Source organism: Megascapheus bottae, chromosome 21 (assembly GCF_031878675.1).
Source record: "Megascapheus bottae isolate mThoBot1 chromosome 21, mThoBot2.hap1, whole genome shotgun sequence".
In the NCBI taxonomy this organism is placed as follows: Eukaryota; Metazoa; Chordata; class Mammalia; order Rodentia; family Geomyidae; genus Megascapheus; species Megascapheus bottae.
This window is the reverse complement of record NC_143529.1, coordinates 10,722,274-10,745,531: the sequence shown is the minus strand read 5'-3', so window position 1 is coordinate 10,745,531 and position 23,258 is coordinate 10,722,274. Positions and strand designations below refer to the sequence as shown.

General features: G+C 44.2%; 1 protein-coding gene across 1 annotated transcript in view; it reads right to left on the bottom strand.

Moving 5' to 3' along the window:
* The window catches only part of LOC150048612 (aldehyde oxidase 2-like), an 81,472-nt gene that overhangs the window by 54,920 nt on the left and 3,294 nt on the right, over positions 1-23,258 (bottom strand). The window contains exons 3-12 of the mRNA XM_090354356.1: positions 22,355-22,451; positions 21,212-21,320; positions 19,641-19,767; positions 17,213-17,274; positions 14,602-14,691; positions 10,580-10,660; positions 9,061-9,205; positions 6,545-6,637; positions 2,405-2,556; positions 421-514 (exon numbers count right to left, since the gene is read on the bottom strand). Of these exons, the coding sequence (XP_090210482.1) occupies positions 421-514; positions 2,405-2,556; positions 6,545-6,637; positions 9,061-9,205; positions 10,580-10,660; positions 14,602-14,691; positions 17,213-17,274; positions 19,641-19,767; positions 21,212-21,320; positions 22,355-22,451 (1,050 nt within the window). The remainder of the gene's footprint in view (positions 1-420; positions 515-2,404; positions 2,557-6,544; positions 6,638-9,060; positions 9,206-10,579; positions 10,661-14,601; positions 14,692-17,212; positions 17,275-19,640; positions 19,768-21,211; positions 21,321-22,354; positions 22,452-23,258) is intronic.

Genomic DNA, 23,258 nt, shown 5'->3' with positions numbered 1-23,258 from the left:
TGGGGTATAGTCTCTGACAGGGTGTTGGTGGAGCAGGGTGCATGAAGAGGAGAAGGTGAAAAGCCAGGAGTGGCTCCTTAGGTCTCAAGGAGTGAATGCTCCCTGCAGTTTTCTCCCACCCCTGCCTCTGCCCACTGCTTCTGGTATTTGCTGGCCAGGCAGGAGCACGTGAGCTAACCCATGGGCTATATGAGTGCATTGGCGCCAGTTGTGTGCCTGTGTGTGTGTGTGTGTGTGTGTAAGTACATGTGTGTGCTGTCAGAAGGAAGCAGTCTGATCTTGGCATTGACTCAACTTCCCCTGTGACAGGTGAGTGGACAAAGTCTCCTGGGCTCTGACAAAGTAATTCCTCAAAAAAACCCCTCTAAAACATTAATAAAAGACACTAAAAATATCTGGGTGCTTTCTGGGGGAGCTTACCTTCTGATAGCAGATTGAGGGCTGCATTCCCCACAGCGAGAACTGGATTCAGGTCTGAGTAGCAGTGCCGGCTTATTACATGTCCCCCCAAGGACTAAGAAGAGAGAGTTCACAGCTCAGTCAGTCTCTCTCTTGTTCTCCATTCTCCTCGCCTCCCCCCAGGTGCTTTCAGTGTTGTAGAAGGGTAGAGAAAGGGCTTGGTCAGTTCTGAGAGGACTCGGGTGTCAGGGAGTCCCTTTCCACAGGTCCTTAGAGTGGTAACTTTACAAAGGCCCTTTCCTGGCATTTGACATGCTACACATGCTGTCTAACCTCCGGCATGTCTGCTCACATCAAATCTCACAGTGCCCCAGTGAAGTGGAGGCTGTTAGTTCTGATTTCACGGGGGAAGACAACAGAGCATGGAGAAATCACGCAACTTGATCAAGGTCCACCAAATAGGATATGAAGCTCAAGGGCCAAGGTGGCCAGGGAGCCAGCCACAGAGCTGCCATGGTGCTTTGGCACAGTACAGAGGATCTCAGCCTCATCTCTCACATACTCAGAAGTGACTTTACACATCCCATGGTAGAAATATGCATCTACCATCTGTGGACTTGGGAGAGAAATGTCAGGACGTGCAACTTGGTGCTGTTTTCCCCAGCAAAGCAGGGCCCTGCGGTGGTCTGGGCTGGAATGTTGGGAAGTCTGGAGAACCACAGCTTCGTTTAAAGCTCTTCGGTTCACCCTAAGTAGAAGTCTGTCTGCCTGGACCCTCACCGATGGACCATTATTCTACCTTTTGTGATCCTGTGTAAAATCCATCCATCCTCAGGTGTCTATAAGTGGTGGAAAACACCTCGAAGCTCCCCTGGACTGTCTCTACTATTCCTTTTGATGTGCTTCCACTCCTAACTCTTCTGCTCATCTCTCCAGAGGCTACAAGGGATCTGATCAGAGGTATTGTTTTCTTTCCCTGTGCCAGCACTAGGGATTGAACTCATGGCCTGCGCATGGTTCTTAGCTTTTTTTTCCTTAAAGCTTTGATCTCTACTTGAGCCACAGCTCACGTCTAGCTCTTTGATGGTTAATTGGTGATAAGAGTCTCACAGACTTTTTTTTGCCTGGGCTGCCTTTGAACCATGACCTTCAGATCTCAGCCTTCTGGGTAGCTAGTATTATAAATATGGCTTGGGCTGAGTTCTTGATTTCAGAGCACAGTTGAAATCGTTCCTTGGAGTTTTTTCTTTTTTCTTGTTTTTTGTCCGTCATGGGGATTGTACTCTGTCTGGGCCCGGGTGCTGTCCCTGAGCTCTTCAGCTCAAGGCCAGTGCTCTACCACTCTGAGCCACAGTGCCACTTCCAGTTTTCCTGGTGGTTAATTGGAGATAAGAATATCACAGACTTTGGTGCCCAGGCTGGCTTTGAACTGTGATCCTCAGATCTCAGCCTCCTGAGTAATTAAGATTACAGGCATGAGCCACCAGCACCTGAGCCTTGAGAACTTTTTTTTTTGTTTGAAGGAAACACATCCTTCCACAAGGCTTTCCCATGCACTGTTTAGGGTGTGCAGGAAATAGAGCATGGGCACTTTGACAACCTAACCATGACCTTTTTTTCCCCTTCTGTTCTTATTCCCCAGCTATGGTCTCAACAACTCAGATTACAGAGGGCCACTCTTCTTGTTTTAGACAGTATACTTGCAAGAATGAAACCTGAGACTACATAAGATTCTTTGGTAGGCTTACCATGAAATTAGCAAAACCAACATGACTTTTTCTGACCTGCTCAGCTGCTTAGCCACTGGGTTGAATTGGACACTGATGTCTCTTTTAAGTATTCTATTAACTAACATTTGTTAATTTAGAATATTCATTTCAAATGAATATTCTGTTGTCTCAATCGGTTGAGGCCTTTTGAAATACGGATTCTGCCAATGCTTGCATTTTAAGCAAGATCAAGAAAAAAGTGCAGTGTACTCAGTGGTTGATGTGAGGAAACCTACTGCCATATTGCGAATCTGCTGGCCTGCTACGCTCCGCAGCTGCTTCAGGAGGGCCTGGTAGGTCTGAGTTTTCTCCTCTGGGAGCTCAGAGATGCTCTCAGCCAAGATGTCCTTCACTTGTGCCAGGCTGCAGCCAGCACCAATAGTCAGACCTGGAAAGCAAATTGTTTTTGTGGGCGACATGGGGTGGGGAGGGAGCAGGAGAATTGTCATCATATTGAGCCATGTTGGGTGAGTGTTCAACTAGGGTGGCATTCTTGGCTTCTCAGAGAATCACTAGGAACTCAGAACCACATGGATGTTTGTTTGCTCCCAGATCTACTATGTCAAGAGACCTAAAGTTCCAAGTGCCAGGGCAGTTCTGTGAGGAGCGCTGGCCAATCAGAATAAACATGGTCCAAGCAAGCTTCTGCTCCAGGCATTCTGTTGACATCATTGGGTGTGGTGAAGTTGGGGGGTGGGTGTGGAGAGGGAGCCAAGGGAGAGCTTCCAGGAAGACTCGGGTAGGGTTGTTTGCTAACTAGCCATAAAGTGTTTCAACAGCTGGACCATTGTTGCAGCCAGACTTGCAAGGATTGTTGGGACATCAGCAAGCACTACAGGGTTTCAACTTCATCTTGAAAAGGAAAGTGGCTGGCAGGGCATGTGGCACACCGCTGGGTGCGGGTAGCTCACATTTATAAGCTTAGCTATTCAGGAGGCTGAAATGTAAGAACCCTGGTTTGAAGCCAGGACAGGCAAACAATTAACCAGCAAAAAAATGCTAGAAGCCTGGTGCTGATAGCTCATGCCAGTAACTCTAGCTACTCAGGAGGCTGAGATCTGAGGATTATGGTTTGAAATTATCCTGAGCAGGAAAGCCTGCGAGACTCTTATCTCCAATTGGCCACCAAACGCCAGAAGCAGAGCTGTGGCTTATATGGAAGAATACTAGCCTTGAGCAGAAAAAAGCCCTACCTTTGATGGTCTGCAAAAACCTTATTTTGCTGGAGCCTAGGACAGTCAATCCTGTTCCTGTTATATGCTTTCTTTTCTCTAAAAAAGGGAAAGAGGGGCTGGGAGTTTGGCCTAGTGGTTAAAGTGCTTGCCTAGCATGCACGAAGGCCCGGGTTTGATTCCTTGGTACCACATACATAGAAAATAAGCCAGAAGTGGTGCTGAGGCTCAAGTGGTAGAGCTCTAACCTTGAGAAAGTCCAAGGACAAGGCTCAGGCCCTGAGCTCAAGCCCAGGACTGGCAAATAAAATAAAATAAAATAAAAAATAAAAAAGGGAAAGACCCTGACTCTTGTTAATTGGGAAGAACCAACATACCAAGTCTTCTAGCTTCCCATACTAGGTGCTAGTGGCTCACACCTGTAATCCTAGCTACTCAGGAGGCTGGGATCTGAGGATCACTGTTCAAAGCCAGCCCAGGCAGGAAACTTCATGAGATTCCTATCTCCAAATAACCATCTGTCACCTGAGTCAGCACAGACTTCAAATTTGCATCGAGGTCAGACAATCTACTTCAGGTTTTTGGTTGCTCATTCTGTTTGTTCATTTCCATTGTTTACTTTATTTCTTGTTTCAGGCTCTTCTATTTATCATAGTTTTAGTTTATTTCATCTTACTCATGAAACTTAGCTTGTATGCTGGTGGAGTCAGGAAAAACTTATCCTTTGCTTGATTCGTTTTAACTCAGTATTTCTCATGGTTGATGGGCCAATGAGAAAAATACACAGCAACATTCCAAAGCACTTTATCTCAAATCTTTTTTTTTTTCAGTGAATGCTTCTTTTAAATTTTTTTTTTCATGTATAAAGGGCTCATTACTTCTCACCCATTATCAAATATTTTTGATGGAAAAATATACTGAATCACATGTGTACATGTTATGGATAAAATGTCAAAATTTACATGGACATTTAAGGCAAAATTACAGTTGAGGGGTACTGGTAGGGGTCCATCGTGCTCTAATTTATCCAGTAAAAAGTTATCTTCTGGATCACAGGACTTTTAAACATGGAAACCTCCCATCAGCCACTAGAGGGCACTCATGCTTCATTCTAAGAGTCCCAGATGCCCCTCAGGGATTGCTTATGTTTTAGAATCTGGCTTTGCTTTGGTTTCCAGGATAGGTGGTGGCATGAGCCCTTGTGGGTGGTGGTGGTGGCAGTAATTTTTCTGAATTGGGAGTAGAAGTCCTGGTATCTTCAACACTGGCTAGTTTGGGGGTGTTTTGCCAGTATATTTTTATTTTCACATTGGAGTTTCTTCATTTAAAAAGTGAAAGCTGGGGTTATACCAAGAACTTTAAAAGGCCCTTTTGGGGACAGAAATAGTGGACTTTCTTTTTTCTTCCTTTTTCCTCCTTTATGTTGTGGTACTGAGGTTTAAACTCATGACTTTGTGCTCGCTAGGCAGGCTATCTACCACTGGAGCTATGGCCCCACTCCTCTAGGCTTTAGTTGTTTTTCAGATAGGTTTTCACACTTTTGCTTGGTACCTCATGTGGCACTGTGAGCCTCCTCCTCCTACCTCCTAATGGGCTGTGGTGACAGCCCTTCATGCTTACCTTGTATTTTCCTTTACTTGTTTTATTTAAGACTTGGGGGAAGGGTTGTGGTGCTGCTTTCTTTTTGAGACAGGAACTTGCTATGCAGCACTGAATGGCTTCGAACTTGAGATCTTGCTGTTAGCCTCCTGAGTACTGGGATTATAGTCATGTGCCATTACATCTGGCAGGATCATGATATTGAAAGCAAGAAGGCTAACTAGAGCCTGGAGAAGACCATCAACCATTCAATTCTTCCTGGTTTAACTTTCTGCTTAGACTGGTTGTTTATGCCCTAAGTCTCCCCATTTCTCTGCCTCTTCTTCTACTCTCACTTTGGCTCACACCAGGTATGAGCAATTCACACCTGAACTGCTACAAGATTGAAGCTGGGCAATATCCAAGCAAGGCTACCTTCCCTTGTTAGCGGGCAGGGCTCTTCCAGGGCAGAGCAGGCTTGCTAGTCTGTAGTGCAATCTGATTAGCTGATGTTGGTGGGAGGCCAGGAAGATAGGACTCTTGTGGTAATTCAGTTGGGGTGGGTTCCCTCCTCGGACCACCAGTAAACTTCCCTAAAATATACCTGATGACCTACAAGCCATTCTAGACTACAGTGATTAGTTCTATTACCTAAGTTAAAGTCATCATTACCACTGTGTGCCATTGCATTCATGATCTAGACCCATTCATCATGCTTTTTCCTATGCAGTCATTGATTATCCATTGGCTGAGCACTTACATTCACGCACAGGACTAGGAGCTCCATGGAACAACCAAAAAGGAGGGGTCTAATGGGTTTGCCCTTCATCTTGAATAAGAATTCTCATATATTTTGTCCTACTTTGTGAATTTTATTCTGCCTGATAGTTCTGTACACTAACAGGTTCTTAAGGGTATGATAAGCCTGGGTGTGATTGCCTGCTGACTTTTGTTCCATTTGGATTTTAACCATTGTTCCCAAGAGACAAACAGCAGGTGAGCACAGAACAATATTTCTCTCACTTTTACCCTGAGACTTGAACTCTGTCCCCGAGCTTTGTTTTCACTCCTGGCTAGTGGGCTCTACTTCCAGTTTTCTGGTAATTAATTTGGAGTTAAGAGTCTCATGGACTTTCCTGCCTGGGCTGGGATCCTCAGATCTCAGCCTCCTGAGGAGCTAGGATTACAGATGGGAGCCAGTAGTACTAGGCTAACGATGGCATTTTTTTTTTGCCAGTCCTCAGAGCCTGGGCACTGTCTTTGAGCTTTCTCAAGGCAAATGCTTTACCACTTCTGCCACAGCACACAGCTTTTTCTGTGTATGTAGTACTGAGGAATCGAACCCAGGGCTTCATGCATTCTAGGCAAGCCCTTTACCACTAGGCCAAACTCCCAACCCTCTCACCATGGCAATCATAAGCAAAAATTCTAGAAGTGAGTACAAGGTCTTGAGTGCTAGCACGTGGATATTTCATATCAGTTCCAGGGTTTGGACAATGGAGCGCCACACTGGCTCCTTATTCCTGCATTAGGAAAACAATGAAGAATTGGAAACAAGCCACATAACACAAATAGAGGCTGAAGTAGGGCTCACTTATAAGTGTAAGGTAATCACTGGGTACTCACCATCACTGGTCTTGGTGACCAACATCAGCTCAGAAATCCTAGCAGGGGAGAGGAGAATCGGGTAAACATGTCCTTGGGATTTCGTTGCAGGTCCTGAGGAGTACATGTGGTTTTAGAGACTGTTAGCAAAGAGAAAATGCCTCTACTTTGGCAAATCTTTTCATTAAAAAACCCCTCAGATACAAATTTTCAATAATGACCATACACCCCTGTCAAGCAAATTTATAGAGCATACTGTCTCAGTACAGGAATTCACTTATTTATATACATACCACATTTATATAGAAATAGGAAATAAAAAAGCAGAAAAGCTCTTAAAAAGCTCTTACTCAGAGGCATCAGACCAGGTTGTATATAAAGATATTTGTGGAGGTGGACATGGAACTTGGTGGTAGAACATTTGCCTAGTATGAACAAGGCCCCTTTGAGAAAGAAGTAGCAAAGAGACTTAAAAGAACATTCAAAATAGACCAGACTGGGAACTATCTGGAGCTGTCCCATCAGCTTCCTTTCCATAATAAAATAGAACATCAAAAAAGAAGAAAACAAATGCATCCACTTGCTAAAGGGTTTGCCACTTATCTTGATTGAGAATTCTATGTAGTCTGTCCTATTTTGTGAATGCCACCTTGCCTGAATTCTCTTCTCTAAAAGATTCTTGAGAATTTTGTAAGCCACTGGGATGATGCTTGTAGATTTTTGCTCCATTTGGCCTTTTACCATTGTTCTCATGAGAAAAACAGCACATGAGTGAAGGACAATATTTCTCTCACTTCTCCCCTGGGGCAAATCGTTCTGTGTTCCAGAAATGGAATATACTATAGCCATGTGCAGCCACAGAGGTTAATTGTAGGTCAAACATATTGAATGAGGGTCGGCAGTTTGGCCTAGTGGTAGAGTGCTTGCCTAGCATGCGCAAAGACCTAGGTATGATCCTTGGTACCACATACATAAAAAAAGCTGGAAGTGGTGCTGTGCCTCAAATGGTAGAGTCCTAGCCTTGAGAAAGTCCAAGGACCCGGGTTCAATCCCCAATATCAAAAATGAAAAGACAAAAAAATATACAGTCAAAAAACCTAGACAAATAAACGAAACCCTTAAAAAAGTTGGGTGCTGTTGATTTATAACTGTAATCCTAGCAGGAAAGTCCATGAGACTCTTATCTCCAATTAACCACCAGAATCCTGGAAGTGGCACTGTGGCTCAAAGTGGAAGAGCAAGCCTGTAATTCTAGCTACTTTAGAGGTGGTGACTGGAGGATTACAGGTCAAGGTCAAGGCTCATACAGATGTTAGAGTAGTTTGGGAGACTCCATCTAAATCAACGGCTGCGGACAGTAGTATACACCTGTGATTCCAGGCACAGTCACACACACTCCTCATTCCAGCAACCAAAGGAAACACAAATGAGAGAATCCCAGCCCAGGTTGATGTAGAGTAGAGACCCTGTCTTGAAAGTAACTATGGCAAAAAAAATAATAGCAGAGTGGCTCAAGTGATAGAGCACCTGCTTCGCATGTATGAGGTGTGGAGTTCAAACTCTAACCCTGAAAATAAATGTGGAAAGCAATTAACAAAGCAAATTGTATAACAACAACAAAAAGATAATGATGTTTGTGTGCAACTTACACATGTGAAAAACTAGATGACATCTTGTTAAAAGATTCACATATGTGTGGTAATTATGAAAACAAAGGAGGTGGACAGAGAATTAGTGGACTGCCGTGTGAGGGAAGGGGAGGGAAGGAGAAGTTTAGTAGAGCCCACGGGCTTCCAAGACCTAGAAAGTGTGAGATGTTAACTAGGCGGGCAGTCCGTGAGTGTGCGGTGTATTGTTCTGATATCTCTAGATACTTCAACAGAGTTCTATGACATCTCCGCATTCTTCAACAAAATCAGAGCTCAGAATGTGCCTTAGTGGTGCTTGCCTAGAATGCATGAAACCCTAGGTTTGATTCCTCAGTACCACATAAACAGGAAAAGCCAGAAGTGGCATTATGGCTCAAGTGGTAGAATGCTATCCTTGAGCAAAAGAAGCTCAGGGACTGAGTTCAAGCCCCAGGACTGACAAAAAATTGAACAAAATCAAAATTAAAAGGGGGAAAAAAAGATAAAGCAAAACAAAGCAAAACAAAACAAAAACCCTTCAAGCCAGGAAGGGTGGCTCACTCCTGTAATCCTAGCTGCTCAGGAGGCTGAGATCTGAGGATTGAAGTTCAAAGCCAGCCCAGGCACTAAAGTCTGTGAGACTCTTATCGCCAATTAACCATCAGAAAGCCAGAAGTGGCACTGTAGCTCAAGGGATAGGTTGGTAGCCTTAAGTTGAAGAGCTCAGGGACAGTGCCCAGGCCCAGACTTCAAGTCCCACAAGGGGTAGCCATGCATGCCCCCTGGCACATGTCCATCTGGCTGGGGATCACTGGCATGTCACAGGGCTGAAGTCTCCAGTCATGGTCACAGTGCAGGAGGGGCCAGGAGCCCAGCCTGGCATTCACGAGAACCATCGAAATCACTTACCTAGGGCAGTGTTGCCCAAAATGAGAGGGGCTTCAGGGTGCTTCACTTTCAGCTCCAAGAGCTCCTGGAGGGTTCCCGGGGAGATCCAGGTGACTCTCTCTCCAGAAAAGGTCAGGGTCTGTTTTGCTGGATTCTCCGCCATCCTCTAAGGGCAGGTGACAAGTTCCTCTTGTGTTATTCCCGGCCCGTGTAGGGTATGTTCCTCTACAAAGACTTCAGATCTGGCTGAAGGCTCTGACCTTCCTTCACTCACTGTCTTCCAGCTGGCCTGCCTCCTCTCTGTCCCTGATCAGACGTGGGCTCTTTCAGTTCTCGGCTTTTGCACTTTCTGTTGCTACTAACTGGATTGTTCATATCCATATAGCTTTGTGGCCCCTTCACTTCTAGACTTGAAATGTAACCTTTGGCTAGTGTATTTAAGATGCAACTGTCTGCTTCTTATGCTTATTACCTAATTAATTAAATTTGTTTACTTCTTAATACTACTGACTTGTTAAACTTTGTTTTCCCCAGAGCTTGAACTCAGGGCTTGCTCACAGCTGGCACTCTACCACTTGAGCCATGCCTCTAACCTGGCTTTTCGGTGGTTCTTTGCAGAAAAGTGGGCTCATGGGTCCCAAGAACTTTTTTTTTTTACCTGAACTGACTTCAAATAGTGATCCTGTGGGTCTCTGCCTCTTGTGTATCTAGGATGAGTGGAGTGACGCTCTGGCACCCAGTTTCTCTAGACCACAAATATCTCCTTTTGTACCTAGACCTAGTACCTAGAACAGTGCTGGGTGTTGCTGATTGGATATCCACGTTTCAGTGAATGAGTAAATACTTCAGAGAACGGGCAAGTGATATCTGAGATGAAGGATGGGGATGCTGACAGGAGGAGGAGAGGAAGAGGAGTGTATCTGAAATGTTCTTGGGGGTCACTGTAGTGAGTGGTTGGAAAGACCATTCGGGTATGTGGAACCCGCCTGGCTTGCTGACAGGGACACATTTCAGAGGAAAGTCATGACAGTAATGGTGAAATCATTTAAAAAACCCCCCCAACAAACCCTGTAGGTAGGTATGGTGGTGCATGCCTGTAATGCCAGCTATCACTGGAGGCTATTCAGGTAGGATCAATGTTCCAAGGTAACCTTGGGGGGTGGGGAGTATGCAATACCCTCCCTCAACCAATACAAAGTAGGGGACTGCAGCATGTGCCTGTAGTCTAAGCATAACTAGGGTGGCTGGCTCCAGGCTGGACTAAGATGCTATTTGGAAAGTTAAGGAAGACTGAAAGGGCTAGGGGCATGACTCAAAGTGGTAGGGCAGCACCTCTCTAGCAAATCCAAAGCTCCTGATATCCCCCCCCCCATCAAAACAGCGACAAAACCCACAGCTGAAACTTAGTGAATATATCCTTGAGAGCAGCGAGGGCTGGGTGAGCTGGGGGCTGGGGCGGGGGAGGAAGTCAGCATCTTGACGTCCTCAATTTGTCATGTCACAGGAAGGACATGGATGGGTTCCAAACATGTCATCTTACCAAGAGTTCTGGGGGAAATATGAGCTCCTGGGTCGGGTCCAAGGTCTGGAACTCTTCTTTTGCAAATAACTCTGTGCACATCTTTATTGAAGGAAGAAGCAACATGGCCTTGTCAGTCCAGGCAGAGAGAAACAGTGCAATACTGCCTCTCCCACTCTCCTTGCCCAGGAAATAGCTTAGGCCAGGTAACCCCAAACAAGCATTTTAAGAGAATCATTCATTTGCTACTAACATGCTTTAAAGGAGAGTACTAGATGTACCCTCAAAAGGAATTCTGGGAAATTTCATGCTCTCTGAAACATGATCAGACTTGAAGTTTGGGAAATCCTCTCCGCTGTGTGCTCCAAACACTGTTCTCAACCCAGACCAAGTCAGGATTTAAAGTGCTAAGGCTCTGTCAGTAAACATGATTCTGAATACACCAGGCCCATGTAGAAGTGCAAATATACGTGTGCACACACACATACATACATACACACACACACACACACACACACACACACACACTGAGCCTGATTGCATCAGTTAACACTTATTGAGTACTTTGACATGTATTAATAATTCATTGAACCATGAAGATAACTACATAGAAAGTAAATTATCTCTATTTTGTTCATCAGGAAACAAAAGCACACTGACAATTTACTTACTAATCGAATTCGAAGGGGTGGGGGCGAGAAAGAGAGAGAATGCTGTCAACAACTCATTGTATATACCACAAAATTTAAAAAAATAGGGGAAGGAGTGGGTGAAAGGGGGGTAAAAATGTTCACGGGGTGACCTAGATCAAAATGTATTATAACATGAAGTACTTTGTTAAACGGCAAAAATTTAATACATATCCCACAAAATTAAGACAAGTGAGGGAACGAGGAAGCTGGGGTTGCTGGGTGAGAATGTTCAAAGGGGTGACATTTATCAGGGCATACGCTGTTCATAAAGTGCTTTGTTGAATGGCAACTCCTTTGTGCAACTACTTAAAGATAATAAAAGTATTTAAATTTTTTTTTACCTAGGAGAGTGACTGAGGAGTCCTGCCTGACTCAGATCTGCTTTGCTTTGGAAAATACTTGTGACAAGTAACATCCCTGCAGAGAGGAAAAGGGGACCTGGGAGAGAAGATTGGGGTGGAGGGTGGAGGCAGAGGCCTGGAAGAAGAGAACACACAGCTCCAAAGGCGAGGCAGTCAGCGCTTCCTCTCACTTGTCTCTCTGACTGCTTAACCTTTCCAGAGATGAAATGGAACTAATGCTTATTTTGAAGGACACTTATGCTAATGAGATGAAATGGTCTGACATTTGCCTGACCCTCTCTACTCTTTTTTCTGACTCTGTGAGACCTTTCCAAATTCCAGAAGAAAATGTACTTGTTCCTTGTAAAGGTTGTGCCCACCGATTGAGGGGGTGTGGGGCCAACCTGTGGGCGATGATGAGGATTAGAGTGAGGAGCTCAGGCCGTCCCTCAGGGCAGTGGAATGATGTTTCTCTAAAACCTAGAAATAAACACTGTTACTGAGAATTTAGATGTGACACAGAATAAATCACAGCCGAGAAATGAAAAGTTCCCTTACACAGGTTCGAGACTCAGCCTTAGCAGTGGCCCAAGTGGAAGATGTTAGTGTTTTGGGAAGCAGAGTCTCAGAGAAGACATCCTGGTTAAGATAGCTCTGTGTCCCTCCAAAACTAATCTCCAAAGAAACAATCATCCCATTAAAAGATGGGCCAAAGACTTAAAGAGAGTCTTCTCTGAAGAAGAAATAAGAATGGCCTATAGACACATGAAGAAATGCTCGACATTTCTGGTCATAGAAGAAATGCAAATCAAAACAACTCTAAGATTCCACCTCATTCCAGTTAGAATGGCCAGGATCAAGAAATTTAATAACATCAGATGCTGGAGGGGATGTGGCCAGGAGGGATCACTACTATATTGTTGGTGGGAATGCAAACTCGTTCAACCACTATGGAAAACAGTATGGCAGTTCCTCAAAAGACTAAATATACCAAGACATGTGAAAGGGTATCAATGTATGTGAATTAATGCACCTTCTATCTGGCAAATATCATGTAACCCTTTTATTAATTACAATAAAAATATTAAAAAAAGACTAAATATAGAGCTCCCCTCTGACCCAGCAATTCCACTACTTGGCATTTACCCAATCGTCCAGAAACAAGGACATACTAAATCCACTAGCACAACGATGTTCATTGCAACTCTATTTACCATAGCAAAGATATGGAACCAACCCGGATGTCCCTCAGTTGATGAGTGGATCAACAAGATGTGGTATTTATACACAATGGAATTCTATGCTGCTGTCAGAAAGAACGAAATCGCCCCATTTGTAAGGAACTGGAAAGACTTAGAAAAAATCATATTAAGTGAAGTAAGCCAGACTCAAAGGAACACAGGCTCAATGGTTTCTCTCATTTGTCATAATCAGTAGAAACCTTGGGCTCTCCTAGAAGAGATTTACAATAGAACAAAACCTAGATACATAAGGCCATATAGAATGACGCTAAATGAAAGGACCTCCAGAATATGGAAACAAAAGCCATATAATGAGTGATTGCTGTCCTTATGTTGTCTCTCATCTCTTTTGCTGTCCCTTGGTTATCTCATATTGTTACAGTATTTCACCTTGTTATCTGATATATTTATATATGCATATTTGGTTATTTGAAATAGGATAGGGAAGGGGGGAAACAAGATGAGGGGCAGAGGTAGGGGGAGGGAAATGGGGACCAAGACATGAGAAAGGGTATCAATGTTTGTGAAGTAATGCACTTTCTATCTTGTGAATATAATGTAACCCTTCTATTAATTACAATAAAAAATATATGGAAAAAAAAGATAGCTCTGTGTCCTCACTCAGCACCTGGCCTGCTAGCAGTATTGAGTGTTCTATGTACATGTTCCTGTGGGAAAGAATGTGAGAATCATGCATCCCAATTTCTACTCTTCATCACTGTGATTCTTTCATGAATAAGTATCAGGGTATACTATTTTAAAAATCATATTCTTAGCTGGATGCAGTGGCTTACATTTGTAATCCTAGCTATTAAGGCAGGCAGACAAATCTGAGAGATTCTTACCTCCAAGTAGCAAGCAAAAAGCTGGAAATGGCTCAAGTGGTAGAGCACCAGCCTTGGGTAAAATAGCTAAATGGGATTCCAAAGCCTTGAGTTCAAACTCCAATACCAGCTTGCACACACACACACACACACACACACACACACACACCCCAGTTATTTTGTTTTTTGTGTTTTGTTTTTTTTTTGTATTTGTTCATGTTAACCTAAGACTGCATCAGAGCCTTGACTTTCCAATGCTTGGACTTCTCTGAGGCACTGATCCTCTGTGGTGATGGGGGGAGGGGGCATGCAGCCCTCTGTCCCAGTGCAGTTTCTTTGGATTTAAATAAGCAGACAGTGGGGGTGTGGGGGTGAGGGTGGGAAGAAGTTAGTTGTGAGGGAGAGAAGTGGATAGAGCAGGCTATAGAGGGCACACTGTGGTCTGAGGCCTGCTCTGGGCTCTTGGGTCTCCTTTCCCTAGGGAGCCAGCTCTGTATTTTATCCTGCATAAAGAATCTCCTTAAGAACTGGCAGTGGGTCCCCAATGGAGAGGAATATAGCCCAAAGAACAAGGCTCAGTGTGGAGACCAGTAGCATGTCAGGAGAGTGAGCTCCTGAGCTCTCCCAAGGTGGGAGGGTCTGCCTGGCACAATGGTGGAGGGTTCTCTGTGTGAGCAGTGGAAGTTCCAGAAATCCATTCCATTGGAGACTGTGGTTCTTCTCGAGTGGATTTTGTTTTCTCTCTGTCCCAGCCTTTTGGATGATGGAGACAATGAGCTCATGGCTTGTTGGGTCCCCACTCTTCCTAGATGACTTGTGCATGTGTGCGACAGTTGTAAGAGGCATACAGAATGACCCTTGAAATGCACACACATAGACCTAGCTTTAAAACCAAACTAGTGTCAAATAGTACAGCGATAGGACAAAAGAAGCAAAGGAACTCACATCACTTTTGCTGCCAAGTGAGGGGCAATCGTTTTCTCTCTGATCCAGACAGCATTGTCCTGTTCCTCGCTGCTGACATCCACCTGCATCCTAAGAAGGAGAGATGCTTTACATTAAACTTGTGTGTGTGTGTGTGTGTGTGTGTGTGTGTGTGTGTGTGTGTGTGCATGTGCTTTATTGGAGCTAAGAGGCTCATGAACCTTTCTGCCTGCGCTGGCTTCAAACCTCTGCCCAGACTCCTGGTTAGGTAGGATTATAGGCACAAACTCCTGATGCCTGGCACATTAAACTTTTTATAGGTAAATGTGTATGTTCCCTAGAGGATTTATGAATTTATATGAGACTTTAGACTTTTTGTTGTTGGTGGTGGTGGTTGTGGGGCTTGAACTCCTGAGCTCTTCAGCAAAAGGCTACCACCCTATCCATTGGGCTTCCCATTTTCTACTGCTTAATTAGAGATGAGAGTGTCAAGGTCTTTAGTGCCTGGGCTGGCTTTGAACCTTGATCTTCAGGTCTTAGCCTCCTGAATAGTAGGATTACAGGCCACTGGTGGCCTGTTCTGTGAATTCTTTATGATAAATTCTTAGGATGAAATTTAATTTTAAAGAAGCTATAATTCATCTATTTCTTAGCATGTATATGTAATATCTAAACCATTGTTCATTATAATTCATACTATATATTTAAGAAAGAGAAAACAAAATAAAAAAAGGAAAAAATGAAAGAAAAAGATGGGAAAGAAAACCAGTGAGGTAACAGATAACCAGCACCTGGAAGGCTGTGTAGAGCTGGTTGAGAATGAGTCGACTGACATTTCCAGCTGGTTTCCATTGGTAGCTCTTTCATTTCCATTTCTTCTAAATGTTTCTTTTTTACCTTCTCCCAAGAGTTTAGCAAGATACTTTCTCTCAGACACTTCAGTTATCTAAGTCTGTCCCCTGTCTCAAGCTACCATCTTCCCAATTCTGCCTAAGAACTAACCACAGCAGTGCTCCCTTCTTCCTCAAAGTTCTTAGAGTTTTCATGATAGACTGTGACTCAGTGACAACAGGAAAAAGGCCATCTTGTTTTTGCTGTGTGTCTTGTGCATCCTCTCTGGGATTGGGCTGCTTTCAAGCATTAAAGTTCCAGGTGGCAGGGTGGTGTGTCTGATCCCATTTGTATCTTTGTAGCCCCACAGTCTGTATACCACGACTGTGGAGGCCATTTGCACCAGGAAAGAGGTTTCCTTGAACTTCTTTTCTATCTCACAAGTGCTTTTCCCTTTACACTAGCAAATAGCTGGGCTTTCACTGCTCAGGCTCCATGTGGCAGCAGAAGTGGGGCCACACATGGAAAGGCACCTGCTTGGCTTTGGGGTAGAAGACATACCTGCTGGTTCATTTCTACTGTTTGTGTCGCTGAGGCAAGAATATAAACAGAGAGCCTCAGGCTGTGTCCTTTCTCCCTTTTCTTCCTGCATGACTTCTGCACAGAAAGGGGCCTTGGACAGCTGTGAAACCCAGCCCAAGGGTCCAAACTCTATTCCCTCGCTCCACACACAGATGCTCATTGGCTTCCCTTCAACCTTGAGTGTGGGGTGTAGACACTGACTATTAGGATGTGCTCTTGATGACTCTTAGGAAGGAGTCTTGTGCCTGGCCTGTGTGGAGTCAAGACCACGTGTGGAGAATGGTCTAGAAAAGGAGTGAAAGTCCTAGATAGGTAAGCTATCATTAGCTCTGGGGACTCCTGAGAATAGCAGGGGGGAGGGGCTACATGGTGCTAAGGGTGACACACTCAGACCCATCCTGACACGAAGGGCCACTAAATGTGCCTGTCTGATGTCCTTGCCACACAAAATTCATAGCTTCAACAACAATTTCAGAAATAGTAACAACCATTTGTGGAGCTATTTCTGTGCGTCGAGAACAATTCATGTGTTTTTTTCAGAATGGCCCGGCACATTGCCAGGAGCTAGTAGCGCATACCTGTAATCCTGACTACTTAGTAGGCTGAGATCTGAGGATCAAGGCCCAAGGCCAGTCTGGATAGGGAAGTCCACAAGACTCTTATTTTCAATTGATCACCAAAAAGCTGGAAGTGGAGCTGTGTGTGGTTCAAGTGGCAGAATGCTCGCCTTGAGCAATAGAGCTCAAGATCATCAGTACCTAGGCCCTGAGTTCAAGTCCCAGGAACTTGTGTGTGCTTTTGGTATGAATTTGGGCTCTTCACTACACGTTCAGCTTCATTGTGTGCTCACACCTTTCTGGCTGGTTGTGTTGCTGGGAGGACTCTTGCCTCCTCAAATCGAACTTCATCTTGTTTGTCTCCTTGATTTGCTGAAGACCCTTATTTGTCTTGCCCAGATGCCTTGCGACCTGCTGGAAAATGTCTGGGCACTGTTCAGGTCATCTGACTTTCCTCTGTGATCTTGAAAGGGGGGCATCACGCTTACTCCATCCTCAGGAAGCAGCTCAAATGCCCCTAAGTCAGTTGAAGTTGACTCACTTTGTCTACTCGATTCTAGCAGTCTATAATACTGTCCCCCCATTTCTGCACATCTCCCCATGAATAGCTGTCTCTACCATCTGTCCTTGTTCTGTAGGGTATCTCTGCAGTCACCACTTACCTTGCAGAAAGTGCTGCCACTCTGGAGAATTGATCGATATCCCGTGCAGCGGCATAGATTACCTAATCGAAGGAGAAGCAAGCAGAATTGTCAGTGGCTTCTTTTGAAAGTTGAAATAGATTTTTCATTTTGGCTGGCATTAGTGATCAAATCCAAAGCCTTGGGTATGCACCACCCTTGGACAATGCCCATGGCCTCCTACTCTCCTTTTTCTCAGGACAGAGCCTCATTATGCAACACAGGCTGACCTCAAAATAAGATCCTCTTGCCCCTGTCTCTTGTGTGCTGGGATTATAGGTGCATTCCTCTGTACCGGGCTTTCTCTAAACTCATTAAAAAGAGAATATTTGTCAAATTGTTTATTGGTTAATATTGTTTTCTCCTCTCTGTTTATCTTTCTTAACTCTTCAATTCTTGAATCCCTCAGTCTTATTCTATCTTGAAGAGCTGGTAATCTAGCCGGTGAATTTACTTTTCATCTATTAATTTCCCTTCCCTTTCCTTCCCTCCCCTTCCCTTTCCTCTCTTCCTCCCTCTTTCCCTTCCCTACTTCTTCGTTCCTTCCTTCCTTTCTTCCTTCCTTCCTTCCTTCCTTCCTTCCTTCCTTCCTTCCTTCCTTCCTTCCTTCCCTCCTTCTTCTTTTCCTTATTTTCTCTTTCTCTTTACCTCCACCCCTCCTTTCTTTTCTTCTAGTGGTACTGGGGATAGCCCCAGGGCCTCATACTTGCTAGGCAAGCACTATATCCACTAAGCTATATCTTTAGCTCCAATGTGTGTCTATTGACAAGAATTCTATTTTAGACTATATACGATAGAATCTTTGCACAAATTTCAAGCACTAGGTGAGAAAAGCACCCGTCTTGGATAGTGTGTCCTAAGTGCTTCTCATTAGTGCCCTGGAGATATGTGGAGGTATTTGTTAATAGCAGGAATCAGAGCTTCTGAGGGAGGGTGCTGAGAAATGTGCTATGACCCAGCATCAGAGAGCCTCAGGCTTGGGGAGGCGGATGAGTGTGAATGGAGTTCCTGTGGGAACTGAGCTTCGGGGCTGAGCTGGCTATGGGTTGTTGGGGAATGGATGAAGTTCTCCGATTCTCATGAGCAAGGTACTGAGGAGAGCAGTGCAGAGGAGACTGGCCTGCAGGGAGCTGAGATGAGGGAAGGAAGTGTGAGTATGGGAGACCTGTTCCTGGATTTAGGGCTGAGAAGCTACTGAAGGACTCAGACATTTTTGGTGGTGCTGGAATTTAAACTCAGTGCTCGGTATGTGCTAGCTAGATAGGGGCTCTACCACTTGAACCATATAGTTAGCATTTTTGCTTTAGTTTTTAAATAGGGTCTTGCATTTTTATCCAGTCTGGCCTGGATTGTGATCCTCTTACTGCTGCCTCCTGCAGAGTAGGGGTGACAGCTACATGCCAACACACCAGTTTATTGGTTGGGATGGGAACTTGCTAACTAGCTTTTTTGTCTAGACTAGGCTTGAACTGATATCTTCCCAATCTCTACCTCCTGAATAGCTGGGATTATAGAGATGAGCCATTATACATAGCCCCAGAAGATGGGGATTTTCAATGACTAAAATATTAGATTCAGTATTGGAGGAGAAAAAGGGAGAGTGTTAGCAAGAGAGAGTTCAGCTGGAGCTCACTGAGGGCCTGTCAGCCCTCGGGCTAAGAATGATAAGAATTGATGATCAACCTTATGAGAAGGATAGGTTTATGAACTTCCGCTTAGCCACTTAAACCTAATGCAAACTCTAAAGGGTTACCGTAGTAAATGAAGAGTTTTAGTAGGGGTTGAATTGAGTTCCTTCAGAAGATGTTTTAGAGGCCTAACTTTGGTAACCTGTGAACGTAACTTGATTTGGAAATAAGGTATCTGCAAGTGATGATTCAGATACCATTGAATTGGGCCCTAATCAAATGACTGAATCCTTCTAAGAGAGGGAGGGATTTGGACACAGATATACAAGGAGAAAGGTGCATGGACAGAGATACAGATTGGAGTGATATACCTATAAATCAAGAAATGCCACAAAAAGGTCAACTATCAAGGTAGGAAGAGGCTAGGATGGATTCCCCTTAGAGCATTAGGTTAGAGCATTGCCTGCCAACACCATAATTTCAGACTTAAAGCCTTCAGAACGTCAGGAGAATGAATTTCTGATCTTTTATCTCCTCCAGTTTATGGATCTTTGTTCATGTGATTCTAGCAGGCTGATGATACAGACTCTTGCCTCATTGGATAGAGAAGTGGTGTAGTTACATGACAGGTGTTGGCTGTGTGGATCCTTCTCTGTGCTTGGGTGAACCATGGCTACTTTAGAAACGCATGAAGTAGGGGCCTGAGCCAGGCTAAAGTGATGCTGAAGAGGCATGGAGTGGCCTGAAGCCCACTTCCCAGCTAGTTTTAGGGTGAGTCCTACCTCCCAGAGCTTCCATGAGCTGCTCCTCTGAGGGCTGTGGGTGGTTCCTGAGCAGGGCATACAAAGACATCACCATCCCAGGAGTGCAGAATCCGCACTGGGTGCCGTGGCTCTTGGCGATTCTCTCCTGAAAAGATACATTCATGATCACAGCCCTGCCTTCCTTCTGCCCTAAGTTCTTACCAGAGCCCACGAGCCAGAATCTCCTTGCCATGGTGGAACCCATGGTGAGACTATGTGCCCATCCTTTTAAGTCCTTCTTTTCCCCCTTTCTTGGCTGTTCCTGGTAATAGTGATTCAGCAGCCATATGCTACCATTATAATCACTTCTCTGTGTCAAGTGTTCAAAACCTTCCAGGTGGGAATTTATAGTGTGCAACCTGCACACTTCCTGGAGAAAAGTCTCCAGGAATCAATATTTAAAATGTTGATTATATACACTTATACACACTGACAGAGTGTGTATAATAGAATTGGAGACTATTTAATATAATCTTTCTCCTCTTCTTTCTCTTCTTCCTTTGAGACAAAGAGCTTGTTACAGCCCAGGCAGGCCGTAAACTCTCCAACCTCCTGACTTAACTCCCTAAATTCTGGGATTAGAAATATGTACTACCAAATTCAGCCTTGCTTTCCTCTTTAAATTCTTCTGTGTTACTCAAAGGAAGCTCTACTTTCAAAGGCCAAGATTTTGATCTGTGCTTTAGAGCCTTGCTATTTAAAATGTGATCTCTTGTCTGGTAGTGTTGGTTTCTCCTGGAAGCTTTTAGGAAGTGTAGGACTTAGGGCTTCTGTTCCAAACCTCCTGACTCAGAATCTGAATTTTTAACAAGCCCTCAGTGAATGTTGGGAACATCAAAGCTTGAGCTCTAGTGTAGATTTTAACTTTGTGGGGAGCATTTTGTCTGCTCTAGAAGACACTGCTGGATCTATCACCTTTTCTGACCTCCTTGGAATTGAGTCTCCTGTGATAGAACCTAGAAACTCCTTCCTTCTGGTTGATCTAGTCCTGAGTCGCCCCAGCCTCTGTGACAATGGCAGAGGAATTGATGTGGTGTCTGCCATCACATGTCATATCACTCTTAAATTCAATCCTTTTGCTCTGACTTCAGGTTAAGATTTGAAAAATAACCTCAATCATTTTAAGGCAGCTTTGATAATCCTAATGTTACTTTCAGATTCCACTCATCCCCAATTCTGATTTTATTCCTAAACTCTCAATGGCACAAGGAATAATCCATTAGCTTCAGAGATAATGTAGTATAATAAATATCACATTTGATTCAAATCCGGTGTTGAAGCTCTACTCCAGGTCATAGTCCACCAGGTATCAGTCAATGTTTTGATAATCCCAACATCACTTAAGTAGAAAAAGTCACAAAACAAGATGACCCTCTAAAAGAAGGTGGATGTGTTTCCAGCTGTCTCTGGAATCACTTAACACTTGTATTCCCATGGTCAACATGTATCCTAAAGTTTCTACTTACCTAGTCACAGCCTGGCTAGCTCTGGCAGTATAGTCAATGCAGCATTCGATTAAAAGGGAGTTTAGATGTAATATGTCATCTTACCTGCACGGGGTGAAGTCTGGTTTTGATACTTCCGACACCTTCCACCGTAGTGACTGCTGCCCCATACAGAGAGCAGATGGGCACCAGGCATGAGGTGACAGAGAAGTGTCTTTGAATGAGAAACAAAGGGTAAACCAAGGGTCAACACAGTCCTGCCCCATGGCCCCCCACCCCCGAAGTGGGCAGGAGAGCCCTTCACTCAGTCTAGGGACTGGGTGACAGGAAAGAGCAGGTTGGACTCAGCCTGCTAACCATGCTATCTGTAGGAATCTGGGGGTCCTTAAGGTGAATATGGATAGCCTGAATTTCAGAGAAACTTTGCAATCCTAACATAGACCCTCCTAGAAGGAGAGGGCCTTTAACTACCATCTATTGGGACATTGACCTTAAGAAACCAAAGAAACTACACCCAAGTCTCTGGATAAGATCCCTCAACAGTGTGGGGGTAACTTGTGTTTTGAAGCCATCTCCTGATTTGGGCTGGATTTGGATGAATCTCAGTTAAAGGGTAAAATCAAGTTCTAAGTCCTTGCTCTGCAAAGTTGTAAAATCTGGAGTAGAAAGAACATCTGCTTCAAGGCCAGAAAACATGGATGTGAGTCCTTATTCTATAGGTTACTGGTTATATGATCTTTTTTTTTTTTTTTTTTTTTTTTTTTGTGCCAGTCCTGGGCTTGAGCTCAGGGCCTGAACACTGGCCTTGGACTTTCTCAAGGCTAGAGCTCTACCACTTGAGCCTCAGTACCACTTCCGGCTTTTTTCTATGTATGTGGTACCGAGGAATTGAACCTGGGTCTTCATGCATGCTAGGCAAGCACTTTAACCACTAGGCCAAACTCCCGGCCAGGTTATATGATCTTAAAGAAGCTATGTCGTCTTTTTCAAGCCTCAAACTTCCCATATGTAAACTTGGTGGCCCTAATCTGGGGTTTCCTAATCTGAGGTGCACAGATAGGCCTTGGGAGGCACATGATCTCTCTGAAATGAAATGCAAAACTTAATTAGCTTGTGTTTAGGGGACTTTTCAGAGTTATCTAACATCCAGAGACAGTAAGAATGTACAATTCTTAGTTGTGAGATGAGAATGTAAGCCAGGGAAAGCCGCAGAGCCCTCCCTAGATAACAGGTCTTGGGGCGGGCTACCTTATCTTCTTGGACACTGGATCATGCTTAGACACCATCACAGTGCAGGCCCCGCAGCCTCCTCTCCCACAGGCGTACTTGGTACCAGTGAGGTGTACTGGAAGAGGTGGTCAAGGTAAAGGTGCCAAGGCAGACACTTGGTCTCTAGCATAGTTACTTTCCTAAGGTGTCTCAATGAGGAAGTTCTGTGTGGCGTGACACATATGTATGAGAAATCATTCACTTTCTTCCAGATCTTACTTAAGGCCTCTCCTTATCTTATTAGTGCAGGACCTTGTGTAGTAATCTCTATTTTCTCACCTGTAAAGAGGGAGAAGTAATACCTACCTTATCACTGCAGGCTTATTACAAGCATCTTATAAATCCTATTTCTATTACAGAGGTATTCTTTTACATCGTCTTCTAGGTTCCAATCATGTAATTGGAAGAGAAGAGCTATATTTTTAGGAACTTGATATATAATGAGTTTTGCCTGATAATAAGCCAGGCAATGAAACAGCCATTCTCTGGCTTATATTGCTTTTGAAAGCAAAGTGGTGCGTCTTTATAGAGAAATCTCTTATTTCCAGATCCCATCTTGAGCATTCCTCTGCTCTGATTGGTCCACGGCCCATTCCCCAGGGAGGCTCAGCCTCAGCCCATTTGCTGTTCATCTTCTTCCTAGTCACGATGCATTTCCATACAACTTTATATTATTGGATGTAATTAATTAGGCTGGCTATCAAGAATTCAGAATCACTAACCTTTACTACTGTCATTTGTCTTTTAATCTAATGATGAGGATTATTCATCTGAACTAATCGTAACCTTAAATGCTTATCAGAAAGGTTAAATAAATGAGAAGCAGATGAGTGTGTCTTGAAGTCTGGACTTCACTTTAGAGAGGGGACCAGGGATAGTCCTT